The 14,512-nt window shown below is 46.3% G+C and overlaps 1 protein-coding gene across 1 annotated transcript in view; it reads left to right on the top strand.

The window, feature by feature from the left end:
• Positions 1-14,512, top strand: part of TMEM132B (transmembrane protein 132B) — a 2,267,570-nt gene that overhangs the window by 891,523 nt on the left and 1,361,535 nt on the right. The window contains exon 3 of the mRNA XM_069620122.1: positions 13,962-14,108. Coding sequence (XP_069476223.1) covers positions 13,962-14,108 — 147 coding nt within the window. The remainder of the gene's footprint in view (positions 1-13,961; positions 14,109-14,512) is intronic.

The following is a 14,512-nucleotide window of genomic DNA, read 5'->3' on the forward strand; positions in this document are numbered from 1 at the left end:
GATGCCAAAATCCGCACAAGAAGGGCGGAACGTAGTAGGAGTCCGTGAAGCAGTCCATGGTTGTAACAATGATCCAAAAACAAGTACCAAAGCCAAGGGTTATCTGTTGCCAGTCCGTAAAACAAGTCCGAGATCAAGATCCAAAAAGGGTGAAACAAGAGGTAAGTAGTGCCGTACAGGAATCCGAAGGAACAGCTGTGAAGCACCGAAGCAACGCAACAGAGCCGTTTAAATACTGGTGCTGCTATTTCCTCCCAGTCACATGACCCGTGAGCGCATCACGTGAGTGTAGTCCAGAAACATGTGAGTGGGAGGCAGCGGTCATGTGACGCGGAAGAAGTCGGTCTAGCAACCGCCACGGAAGACGCCAATGGGATAGACATCTCCACGGGCAAAGAGCATGCCGACCCAAGCTTTGTGGCAGTCGGCGCCGTGTCAACTGGGGCGAAGAGAGAACCTGTGAGTCCTGGAAATGGGAAAGAGGGCAAGGGGTGTTCGGGGCACGGGAATGAGGAATGGGATCCCCAGAGGGAGTGGAATGAATGACAGAGCCCCCCCCCCAAAGGCCCACGACCCCATGGGGACGAGGGATGGTCCTTATTGAACCGTGCCACCAAACGGGGAGCCTGGACATCAGCAGCCGGGACCCAGGCCCGCTCCTCGGGACCATACCCGGACCAATCTACAAGTTATTGGAGACACCCCCTCGAGATACGGGAACCCAGAATGGCAGAGACCTCAAAAACATCCGGAGTGAATAGAGACACCGGGGCCCCAGGAGAGCGAAGCCGTGTGGGAGCGGGACAGGGCTTGAGCAGAGAAACATGGAAAACAGGGTGAAGCCGCCAGGAACCCGGGAGAGCAAGTCGATAAGACACAGGGTTGACAACACCAGTAATCGTATAGGGACCCACAAAGCGAGGTAGAAGCTTGCGGCAACCCACCAAGTGTAGATGTCAGGGGGATAACCAAACGCGGGATCCCACAGTATACAACGGGGCCATCACCCATTTCCTGTCCGCCTGCGCCTTCATGGATGCCTGGGCCTCGACAAGATGAGTCGACACCTGAGTGTGAACGGAGGCCAGGTCCCTAATACATGCAAGGGCAGCTGGATTGGCAGAAGAAGGCAAATCCGCGAAGGGCAGAACACAAGGGTGCTGACCATAAAGCACATAGAACGGGGAGAAACCAGTGGAAGAATGGACAGCGTTGCACAAACCGAACGGCATGACCGTATACTCATACAAGCCATAGCGAGTACAGAAAGCAGTCTTCCATTCGTCCCCAGAACGCACACGAACCAGATTGTAGGCACCGAAGAGGTCTAATTTGGTAAACACAGTGGCATGTGTGAGACAGTCCAAGAGGGGCGTGATTAGCGGAATGGGGTAGCGGTCTTTCTTGGTGATGGCATTGAGTTTGCAGTAGTCCACACAAGGCCATAAGTCACCCTCCTTCTTGGGGACAAAGAAAATGGGACTCGCCGCCGGGGATGTAGAAGGACGTATCTGGCCCAAACGGAAGGACTTTTGAATGTACTCCTTGAGGGCTAGATCTTCAGTAGGAGACAAGGAGTAGATACGACCAGTGGGGATAGTGCTGTCCGGAACCAGATCTATCGGGCAGTCGTACGGGCGATGTGGGGGTAAAACTTCTGATGAACCATGGTCGAACACTTCTAGATAGTCTTGGTATTGGGCCGGAATGAGTGTGGAGACCAGTCCAACTGTGAGGTGTTCTGTGGAGGGGACAACGGGATCCTCTAGAGATAACTGAGCCATGACCCCCAATGCTTGAGCGGGTGTCTCAATACTGGTGGCTGCGGTCAGACAGAAATGTTGACAGAGATCGGATTCGAAATGCACCAAACCCTCTTTCCAGTCAATTAAGTGGTTGTGCTCCCGTAGCCAAGGTATTCCCAATATTACACCGAACTGGGGCATTGAAATGAGATCGAAACTCAGGGTCTCCCTGTGTATAGTCTGTATGGTCAAGAGTATCGGGGCGGTCTGCTGTTTGATTGGTCCGGAAACCAGAGCAGTCCCATCCACTGCCTGTACTGGTTCCGGCCAGGTTTTGGCTAGAAGAGGTAGGTTCAGGGTTTGGGCCAGTGTGATGTCCATTTAATTACCTGTAGCCCTGAAATCTATGATAATCGTAACTGGGTGAGAGATGTCAGGTGTGGGTTGTAGAATGGCCTGCACATATATGGGTCGGATGCGGCCAAAAGCAAACACAGGGTTCAGGGTATGACAAGGAGCGCTCAACCCGGTCCCCGAGTTTAGGGTCGAGCACTCCGAAAACCCGATGGTTTTAGCTTGGGGCGACGGGGACACTCCTTCACGTAATGGCCAGGTAGACCACAATAATAACAAGCATTGTCCACCCGCCTACGTTCCCTTTCTATGGGTGTGATCGGGCTCCTGATGCCCCCGATTTGCATGGGTTCGGAACTGGTGTTTGAAGGGGCTGAGGTGTAAGGAGATGGGGCAGTGGTGTGCAGAAAACCGGCCTCAGCCCTACGTTCAGAACGTCTGGCGTCCGATTGCAGAGTTAAATCGACTAGGTCATAGTAAGAGGTTGGTAAGGAGGGAAAAACCGCAAGGGCATCCTTCATGGCTTTATTTAAGCCGCGATAATACACAACAGCTTTTTTGGATTCAGGCCAGGAAGTCTCGGCTGCAAGCTGATTGAACTTAGTAATGTATTCAATCAAAGACCCCCTACCCTGCCCCAGGTCCAGGAGTTCCAGGTCTCGGGACTGGACTTTATGGCGCGTATCGAACACTCGGGACATCTCAGTGACCAACAAATCAAAGTCGTAAAGGGCTGGGTTGTCGTTTTCCAGAAGTGGATTGGCCCAGGCAGCAGCAGTGCCTGCTAAATGAGAGAGAGAGTAAAGGCTGCCTTAGAGGTGGAGTCTGGGAAAGCCATGGGTCTACACAAAAAATGCAATTTGCAATGATTCAAAAAGGTTCTGAACTTGCCGGGATCCCCATGATACCTCTCAGGTGCATCCAAAGGAAAAGGAGAGGGCAGTACTACGGGGACGGGGTTAGGAAGGGGTGGAACGGGAGGTTGGACGGGCGGGGGGCCTGGTGAGGTATCCCCAAATTCAGCATCTGAGGGTAGAGGATGTCTAGCACTCTGGATGGTATCCAAGCATTGGTGAATGGCTGTATTTGCTGCGGCCATGTCCGCACGTAACACGGTTATGACCTGAACCATAATGGTTAAGGGGTCATCCGCAGCTCCCTCCATAGCTACACGACAGGATGGCTTCACAGTCTGTTGTGTCTTTCCTGTCGTGTAACAGAAGAGTCCTCTATCCACAAGTGCCGCACAGAGAGACTCAAGATCACTCTCTGTGCCACCTTTGAGGCCACAGGTGGGAGATGTTTTTTCCGGAACTGCGGTACTCGTGGAACCCCCAACCACTGTAAAGGAAACACCGGTTAAGTGTCAAGCCAAAACAGAAACAACAACCAATCAACAAGTAAGTGGAACGGTCTTACCAAAAGGAGTCTGTGGATTGGCGGTTGTACCTATGGGGAAGGTTCCGGGACCCAGCAAGGCTGTTCTTTCAGTATGTAAGTATCCCAGCAAGGTTGCAAGTGCCAGGCCCACCTGATGCCAAAATCCGCACAAGAAGGGCGGAACGTAGTAGGAGCCTGTGAAGCAGTTCGTGGTTGTAACAATGATCCAAAAACAAGTACCAAAGCCAAGGGTTATCCATTGCCAGTCCGTAAAACAAGTCCGAGATCAAGATCCAAAAAGGGTGAAACAAGAGGTAAGTAGTGCCGGACAGGAATCCGAAGAAACAGCTGTGAAGCACTGAAGCACCGCAACTGAGCCGTTTAAATACTGGCGCTGCTATTTCCTCCCGGTCACATGACCTGCGAGCGCATCACGTGAGTGTAGTCCAGAAACACGTGAGCGGGAGGCAGCGTTCATGTGACGCGGAAGAAGTCCGTCTAGCAACCGCCACGGAAGACGCCAAGGTGATAGACGTCTCTGCGGGCAAAGAGCATGCCGACCCAAGCTTTGTGGCAGTCGGCGCCGTGGCAACTGGGGCGAAGAGAGAACCTGTGAGTTCCTGGAACCGGGCAAGAGGGCGAGAGGTGTTCGGGCCACGGGAATGAGGACTGGGATCCCCAGAGGGAGTGGAATGCGTGACACTTTTTGAGATGGGTTTTTTACTTGCCCAGGAACCTAAGATTCCTACAAACTCAACTAAGACCCAGATATCTAAATCAAATATCTACAGTCACTTGGTAAATAATGCCAATTCTATGGTCTCTCAAAATCTCCAAACACAGTAACCATTAACAAATGTGCATAAACAAGTATTGACACTTGCCAGTTGGAACCCGAGAGGTCATGTACATCTTCAGTCATTGCTTACTGAGTTTGATATCTTGGTTTTTCAAGAAACGTGGTTCACTGTGCTTCCGATTTGGGACGGACATTAAATTGTTCTTTCCCCAGCCTTGGCAACTAGAGGGAGACCCACATCAGGTCTTCTTGTAGCGGTCAATCGCTTAAGAGGTCTGTCTATTAGTCCTTGGGCAGAAGAAAACATTCATTTACAATTAGTCAAGGTGACATTTGCTGATCAATCTATTGCTGTCTTGAATGTGTACAGAAATCGATTGGTTTGGTCTGATGCCGCTTTTTATTGGGGTCTGAATAGGCTTCTGGAATTGATTAACATATCTGCCTCAACCTCTCAACCGATTATTATGGGAGATCTTAGTTTGGATTGCTTTAATTTAAGGTGGATTTCTAATGCAGTAATAATGTGGCAAAACTTCATGTCAGAGAGAAATTTTCAGATGGTCAATGGGTCAGTTACAGGTGATCTGCCACCACAAACTACATGGTTTCGCAACAATTCTTCCAGCACTATTGACTATATTTATGTCGATAAGCGTCTGTTTAAAAAAATACAGAAGCTGGAAATGAGTGCACGACCGTATAGTGATCACAAATTGCTTGCACTCTCAAATAACTAGAATGATTTAGAAGCAAGGGAATGCTCAAAGAATGTAGTACTTGGAGTCAATAATGCACAAACATGAATAAAATGGACAAATCCAAGGGTTTGTGGGTTTGAGTTCCTTTTACAACAGAACATCCCGAGAGTCGGGCTCCAATATACTGAAATTCTTATTCCTTTTGTTCATACTATTACTTTGCAATTAAGGCTCAAATCAAACATAAACATCAATTTAATGGGGCTATTCTCATCAAAAGAAGAGAATTCAGACAACTAACAAGAAGGATTATCTTGTCACAGTCACAGAACCAATGGCAACAACTAACACTGGCCAAAACACTGTATAAAAATTGTATTTCAAGCCACAAATCATTAATGTTTCAAAGAGACAGCGAACAGATGGCTTCTGCAATGAGTAATAAAAACTCGGCTGAAATGTGGCATCTTCTTGAAAATAATGGGTCAAACAGACAAGCTGAAGCCCAACTTAATGCAGTGAATGAAGCTCCACGAGAGTTTGAGTGCCCTGAGAACGACCAACATTGAGACCTACGCCAACTCTACACGTTTAAGGTTGAAAGGCTCAGTCATTGCGATACTAATTCAAATGATCGTCAAGCAAAAGCTCTGGACAACTCAACAGAGGCAGGCTGCCTCACGGACTACTGTCCGCTACTACAGCCATACCAGACGCATAAAACTGGTAACCGAAACAAAGTGAAGACTCACCTCCACAATAACTTGACACTTAGAGAAAAAAGGCTGGAGATGAGACGAGCCACAAGAAAGGCCAGACGTTTCCCCTCAATTACCAACAGAGAAACAGCTCGGACCACAACAAACGTTTACAAGAACTGGCTAAAAGGCTTTAAACTCCAGCTATATCAAGATGACTCCGAGCAAATGCTGCACGTACTTGCTGGTAAGCAAACAAAGGCTTTCTGGTCATTGATTAACTCAAAAAGCTCATCAAGTGAGGATGCCTTATCATCTAGCGTCCCAGAAGAAGCCTGGATCGCTCACTTTTCTGCCCTTTTCGGCCAACCCGACAAGGGGACGGAGCCTGGGAAACACCGAAGTTCCCACTGGGACATCAACCCTGACCCGGCTTGCATTGAATTCAAAATCAAGAAACTAAAATCCTCACGAGCACCCGGCCCTGACGGCCTGTCAAATATGGACTTAAAATCCAATCCGGCAAGCTGGTCTATCCTGATAGCTGAAATCTTTGAATCATGCACGGCAACTAGATCCATCGTGACTTCGTGGAAGACAGCAAATGTCGTGCCAATTTACAAGTCAGGCGACAGAGCCGATTGGAACAACTTTCGCCCGATAGCACTCCTTGACAGCATCAGAAAACTCTTTGGATCCGTCCTATTTGACAGCTTCAAAATCTGGGTGTCCTCTTCTGAAGGATGGGACCATTTCCAAACTGGCTTCAGGAAAAACCTCAGCACCCTGGAAAACATATTCACCATCAACATCCTTAAGGCCAGAGTCCAGGAAGGGGCGCCTCCCCTGTGCCAGACTTTCATCGACTTGTCCAAAGCATTCGACAAAGTAAACAGAGAGAAGCTATGGACAAAACTCAATAACTGGAACTGTCCCCCCACCTTGTTGGAACCTATTCAAGAACTTTACTCTGAAACATCCATGAGAGTGCTACTTAACGGTACAGGGCTACTTTCCTCTTCAATTGGTACAACTTGTGGAGTAAAGCAGGGATGTCCTCTGGCACCTGCACTTTACAACGACTACACTGGCGATTACCAACATGCCAAAAGGAACGTAAAAGCTCCCCCCCCCTCTTTAGGGTCTGATAAGGTCAGCAGGCTGCTTTACGCAGATGACATCATCCTAATTGACCAAACGAAGATTGGGCTCCAGCAAAAACTGGACAATTTGAATGAATACCTGCAAACTAACGACCTGGAAAGTAACGCCTTGAAAACCAAAGTGATGCGACTGACAAAAGAGGCCAAACGAAAAGCTTCAGAGGCATGGTTCTTCAATAACACCCGCCTCGAAGAGGTGGAATCTTTTAGATACCTGGGCACCATGTTTACCAACAAAAAGAACGAGCAACTAATGCTAAACCTCCTGATCAACAAAAACAAAATCTTGACAAATCAATGGATCATTATGGACAAAAAATGTGGTCGCTTCTCAGTCAAGGCGGCAACCAACTTTTACAGGATGAAAGCTGTTCCAGCGCATACTTATGGCGTGGAAGCCATGCTCGGCATTCCAGACTCAATTTGGCCGAAATTGGAGAGTTCCCTTTGGAAAAAAGTCCTCTGACTGCCCATCTCTACCCCAATAACTCTGATAAGAAGAGAACTTGGCCTTAATTCACTTAAAGGCACAGTATCCATTAACAGCTTGATGTTCAATAGAGAAGTGAGATCATCCGGGGAGAAAATCTACACACTGATCCAAGAAGAAATCGAGAAAGGTTCAAACAAAACGCTCAAAATCTGGATAGATAAAAAACAAACTCTCCTAAAATCAATAGGAAGCTCAGAGAACGAGCTTCTGGCTAATCCAAAAAAAAGCAAAAAAACTGAAAGAATCAGATTGGTGCGACACCCAACAGAAAGCACTCAACTACAAATCTGCGGCCCATCTCCTGCCTTTTGCCCAAAAAATAAACAAGCCCATTAGCTATCTATTGAGGTTTCCGAACAAGACCTTTCGCTCGACCTTCTTGAGAGCAAGACTGAACATCTTAAAAACCAACAAGGTCTTGGAAACCCGAGGCAAAGCCGTGGCCGACGCCTGTCGTTTCTGTCTGAACCAAGACTCAAAGGAGAGCCTAAAACACCTGATTCTCCATTGTCCAGGAACCACTGGCTACAGAGAAACCATTGGGCCACCTCTATTCAAAATTCTCAAGTCTGGATGAGGACTACTGGTGGTCATACTTGATGAATGGGCTAAGTCGAAGACCAGTAATCGCTGTGGTAAACGTCTTGCACATTTTGAACTTGGACACTATCTGTTAATGATCAGAAAGACCTGGAAAGGACTTAGCCCTTTGACAAGCAACTGGACTACTAACTTGAAAAAAAAGAAAAAATGAGAAAACACACAAAAGCTCCTAAGGAATCAGGATTTTGCTTCTTCTTTTCTTGTAAAAACTGTTAATTCCCTTAACACAATAAAAAAAAAAATTAAAAAATGAAGCTCAATGGATTGCATATGTTACTGCCTTATATGAAGATTCTAGGTTCAAAGAGATGAATTATGTGCGATCATTGGAGCCCAGGTGGAATCTAGACTTTACCTTAGATGAAATTGAAGATACCATCAAAAAGTCCAGTACGTCCAAAGCGGTTAGACCAGAAGGTATCTCAAATTACACCCTCAAAAGTAATTCTGCAGAATGGGCCTGTATTCTACTTCGTATGTTTAAGCTTGTGGTGTCATCTAGAGCTGTTCCAACCTCATGGCGATCCTCGGTAATCACTCTGATCTTTAAAAAAGGTGATTGATGTGAAGCATATAATTACCGTCCGATTGCTCTATTAGACTCCCCTGGGAAGATCTTTTCAAAGTTTGTGCTCCATGCTTTCAACAAGTGGACTTTAGATAATAATTTTCGAGATCCTCAGCAGACAGGATTCATTGCAGGCATGGGCACTCAAATTAATTTAATAACTATAAACGCCATAAAATCAAACTGTCAAGAAAGTAGACAGTCACTATATCTTGCGTTTGTAGATTTAAATTCTGCATTTGATTCTGTCTCTCGAGTCCTTTTCTTTGATAAGTTGAAGAGAGACCAATGCCCAACTACCTTATTTGAGATTATTTATGCCTTACATTCAAGTCCATCGATACGGGTCCTCCTATCATTAGATGATTCTGTCAGCTCCCATTGCAACTGCTCAGGGACTAAAACAAGGATGCCTTTCAATTATTTCATTCATGATGCGACTCAGGTTTTTAATAAGGTGATTTCTGATTCCCCGAAAATTAATAACCAACAAATACATGCCCTGATGTATGCTGATGACATGGTTTTAATATCAAAAACTCAGAGTGGCCTACAGTATCTTCTTACAGCGCTTAACTCTCATATAGTGAACAATGAACTCATAATAAATACAAATAAAACACAAATAATTATGTATTCACCTAAGAGAAACGCTTGCAAGACATATTTATGGCACCTAAGTAAGATAGAATTGAATCTGGTATCACAATATGTTTATTTGGGTATGATTTATGATGGCTTAACTCAAGCAGTCACCCATCTAGAGCAAGTAGAGAAGAGACTAGACACTGCAATATCACAGTCCAGGATCCTAATGCACAGATACAGTAAATTTTCAGTTAAACCGGTTTGGTTCTACTCGACTCAAAAAGCCGTCCCATGTATTCTATACGGATTAGAGACTCTTGATGTTTCTTCTAAATTCAGCTTTGATAAATGGGAAGCCTGTTTTTGGAAAAAAGTGTTATCTCTGCCCGTGTTTATACCGTGCTCCTGGCTGCGATATGAGCTAGGTCTGATCTCCCTTGAAGCTCTATATGAGTGGCGCCTATGCTCCCTGTTCAGAAAATGTCTAATATCGACTGCAAATAATGTAATTCTTAAAGAATTGACTGCACATATGTTCTCAATAGATCATACATTTCCTACGACTCTGGATTAACAGCGCATATGCTATTCTGGCTAATGCAGATGTAACAATTGATATGCTAATTAATAATCCTGATATGGCACAGCATCAAATTTATAGCACCGATTGGGTTCTGACATGTGAGCTTTGTCACCTATATACTGATGGAGATATGGATTGTTTTCCGCCAAAAAAAATGAGATTATTAGCAGCATATCTCATCAGAGCACCTTCTCCAAACTATTGTGCTCAAATTTTACAGCTGCGGTTCAACATATTGCCAACTCGAGCCTTACTCATGAAATGGAAACGAATAACAAGACAAGAACGTTACTGTCGTTTTTGTAATTTAAAATCTACTTTTGGAACCCTAAAACATATATTAACCCAATGTCAGCACTAGCTGAAAAAAGCAGAATTCACTTCTCAAGACATTGTCAATATTTGGGCAAGCAGGAAACAGACCAATGCTGGGCAATAATAGTGAATAGCTCCTCCCTTCCAATCCAAGTGTCTGCTGCACTTTTTTTGGTTCGCCTTAATTTGGAGAATGATAATCAAATTGAGATCGGAAATACAGGATGAAATAGAAAATGAAGAGACATCAAGCAGAATTAGATAAAGGGAGTATTTTTTAACTTGTAATTATGATGATTATAGTCCATTAACATGCATATATATGTTGTTAATTGAAATGTAATAAGATATAGGGACATTTTAAGGAAGAATGTGATCAATTGATAATTAAGTAATTTAAGATGTTCTTTGTAAAATATCATTTTGTTTGTATGGATATTTGCAATTGTATTGTGTTTTTCTCCTTTTTTCTTCTTTTTTCTGAATTTTTCTGTATGTTGAAATTTTATTTTTTGAAAGGTTGATACAATTCAAAGGATTCAATAAAAAAAAGGAAAAATACAACATGGAGCTGGAGAATGGAAGGTGCTTCCTTCTCGGCGCTAGCTGCCGAGCTACGGAATATGCAATACACCCTCTGCCCCCCGCGGGGTGGGATATTAGAGCCTGGCCATTTCAGGAAAATGTTACACACGCGCTTCTTTCCGCCCTCCTTCCTTGAGCGCCAGGACACCCCGTTGGTGGGGGCGCTGCGCTTATCAATGTCTTTCAATGTTAAATGATTCTAGTTAATTATTGTAAAGCAGTGGTACTTGAAGTAGGGGAGCACCTCAATACATTCTGAGGGGATTGTCTGCTGACCCCCAGCGGGCAAGGACCATGTCCTGTTTTATTGACCCCCACCCTCCTCACCACTAAAGGGGTTCATTCTATGGAACTTGTGTCACTGGTAATGTTTGCTGCCGCTGGGTGTGCCTGAGTTCTCTCATCTCAGAGGCCGACATGCTCTTGGGGGTGGTTCTAACATCTGTTCAAGCACGATTTTGCTTTTTTTCTGGTTTTAAACCCCTTTGAGGAAGAGACCATGTATTTGTCCTGTTTTAGGCTCATGTCACTGAAGTACATCACTGCTAGTGGTTTGCAAACATGCCTCGAGGCCTCCGTGTCGTCGTCCACGTGTGTGCATGTTAACTGCAGAAGGACTGCAGCAGTGGTAATCCTGGGTTTTTAGTTTTGCCCATTAGGTGGCGCTGTAAGCAAAACATACTGTCAGCATTTAATGGGAGCAGAGAGGGTGCGTGCAAAGGGGCCTGTCCCCTCTGAGTGTTGTTTGATAATTTGCTACTCCATATGGCCCTCCACACACACCACCTGCCCCTTCTGGGGTGTCTTTGAAGCTATCAAGCAGTAACATCAACCTTTATGCTGCACGGGGCCTGCCAGTGATGTTTCAGACACCACTGGTGTACAGCCGCTTGATTGGGGAGTGTCCTGGCATTTATTCTTTGCACTGAAATCCTGTTGATAACACGGGTTGGCCAATCCAATAATTATCTTCTGTTTAGATGTTAGGAATTTGCCAGGTACTGCCATAACATGGCTAGGCTCCAACACTATGTGCCAGCGTTTGCCATCTGATGGCAGTGCCTGAAAAATGCTGACGCCATCCCTACACAAAAGCCCAAACTGCTGGCTTTGGCACTGCTCGTCAATTGTAGGGAACATGTTTAGTTCAGAGTTTAACCGTATTTTTGTAGGGATGTGTTTGCTTCTTGCCCAACTTTCAGGAGACCAGCTTGTGGTTTTAAGTGCTTGGAGCTAGCCCTCTCTGGAATCTGGTCTCTAGCAGTGCTGGTCATTGGGCCGGCTCTCGGCGGATCCGAGATCCGGCACCAGATATGGAGCCGGATCTCGGGATCCGGCCAGAGTCAGCCGCCCAAGCCCATGAACGGCTGGAACACTTAAAAAACAAAAAAAGGGGAAAAAAGTGCCCCCGGTGGCAGCATTGCCTTTTACTGCGGCTTTGGCACTGGTGTGTAATGCACAATGCCCTGCTCGCGAGCATTGTGCATTACGCACCAGTGCCAAAGCCGGCGGTAAAAGGTACTTTGTTTCCTTTTTTTTTTAACCCAGCATTGCTGGATGTCCACTACTTGCCCCGCCCATCTAGACAACGCCCCTCAGGCACCGCCCCCCAAACTCCTCCCCCACCCCGGCCCTTGTTTTGTGGGATCCCCCAACACATTTTTTCCATTTCCACCACTGGTCTCTAGGGTTTTTAGATCACAGTGAAAGCTCTCTGTGTGTTGAAAATGCACCTTTGCATTCTGGGTAGCTGCTGTGTGTCATAAAGGACATAGGCAATGGCTGGCGGTTTCAGTGGCATGCAGTGTGTGCCCTCCCATGACTCTGCCCAGAGGGTATAACAAGTTCCTAATTGGACACCAGCTCTTTTCCGCAGGGCTGCGTATCCTACACACCAGGACTGGATGTTCACCATCTCTGCACTTTCCTGAGATTAGTTCATGCAACATAGGGTCTCTTCACAGACCCCAATACTGGAGATTTGCATAAATGCAAAGAGCATTATGGGAGCATAAGAATGGTCACCGTGTTGCATTTGAAACATCTTATAGTGATTCATTAAGAAACGCTTTTGAGCGAATATTGGAGGTTGGGCTTTTCAGTTTTGATTGGTCACAATACTCACCCTAAGAAAAACATGTCTGTAGTTTGCAGGGCATATATAGTAGTTTGGACAGTTGCAGCAGCTTTATGAGGCTTTTGGCTGTTACTCTGTTCAGTGTCAAATCTACTAAAAGTGTCTTTTGAAACGTGTGTTGTTTTTGAATCTAACAACTCAGGGCTTCCAATGAGGATCTTGTCCTGAACCCGAATTATCACATGATGAGTTACAGAGCAGAGAGTGTTGGGGCTAATCCCTGGCTGTTGGCATGGGTGGTGCAGAGCGCTCCATATTATGCTGGCCCATCTCCTGTGCTGCTTTTAGGTAGTAGCTACTATTAATGAGTTCAGAAAGGGTAAAGGTTAGCAGGAATGGGGCAGAAACTAAGATATATAAGCAAAATTACAATTTTTCAATATTCATAATGTAAGCAAAACTAATCCTAGCGTTTCAGATTCGACTTTTCTAATCAATATGTACCTAATTTTGCTTTTGGGATTTTTGCATAACTGCAATGAAAAAAATAGCTAACCTGCTGTCCGCTGGACGGCCAACCACTGGACGGGGTAGTAGAGGGACAGCCAACACAGCAGACTTCCCCTCTGGCCGTTTTCCCTCCCCACCCCCACCGCCAGATACTCATTGCCTCGCCTCTCCAAGGGAGGCGGAAGGGGCGTTGCCCTGTGCCACCCAGAACCTGATCTGGGCCCAGGGCGATGCTTAAAGGTCCAGACTGTGAAGAGGACGCTAAAGGAGGCTGAGACCACCCCCCACCCTCATTTTGTTTGATGACATCAACAAAATAAAAATGTGTTCTGTTTGTTCCAGAAATATAATTGTCTCTGTGGTCTATTTTGTAAGTGCATATTGCCTCCGGATCTGGGGTAAGGTGTAAAGTAGGGGGGCAGAGATGCCCTGCTGTTCCCGCCTAACAATTCCACAATTTACAAGGTCTGTTATCTCCCTTTATAGGCCAACAACCTGCAAAACTGCTTTGTGGCTCTCCCACCCGATAGAATTTATATATAAAATATGTCCGGTATAAGGCGTGCCTATGCAGAACTAATGCAGGAACGTGCCTGGGGTCATCCGGGCATTTATAACCCAGGACCCTCAGCTGCTTGGCATTGAAATGTGCACAGACGGGGAGAATGGAAGCATCACTGGAGGATTATAGAGCAAGAAACATTGAGGGACAAAACCAAATGTCTAAGACAATCTGATCTTCTGGCATAATCTTTGAATCCATGGGTGGGGACTAAAATTGGTCTCTTTTTGCCAACAGGATGAAGGCGGCGGCGGGACTGAAGGTGGTGTCGGTGAGAGTGAGCGGTGCCGGCCAATGGGACATTCAGCAGGAGCTGGAGAATGGGGAGGAGCAGACCACCGCCACCCTCCTGTGTGTGGGCCATGGGGGGACGACAGCGGACAGGTAGGACCTCTGCAGTGTTGCCTGCGGCGACTGAGTGTGTCCAACACATCACTATACTGCCCTCCTTCACCCCAACACCATCTCTATCCTGCTCCTATGCAGTGTTACCACACCTCTTTCCTGCCCACCTTCAACTCTGCCCGTCTCTATCTTTCCCTCCTTCACCCCTACCCATCTCTATCCAGCCTTCCTTCTGCCCCACCCCATTTCTATCCTGGACATCTTAACCCCAACCACATCTCTGTCCTGCCCTCCTTCACCCCAATCACGTCTCTATCCTACCCTCGTTCACCCCAACCACATCTCTATCCTGCCCTCCTTCAGCCCACCCCATCTCTATCCGGCCCTCCTTCACCCCAACCACGTCTCTATCCTGCCCTCGTTCACCCCAACCACACCTCTAT

Source organism: Ambystoma mexicanum, chromosome 10 (assembly GCF_040938575.1).
Source record: "Ambystoma mexicanum isolate Mex_15411 chromosome 10, UKY_AmexF1_1, whole genome shotgun sequence".
Lineage (NCBI taxonomy): Eukaryota > Metazoa > Chordata > Amphibia > Caudata > Ambystomatidae > Ambystoma > Ambystoma mexicanum.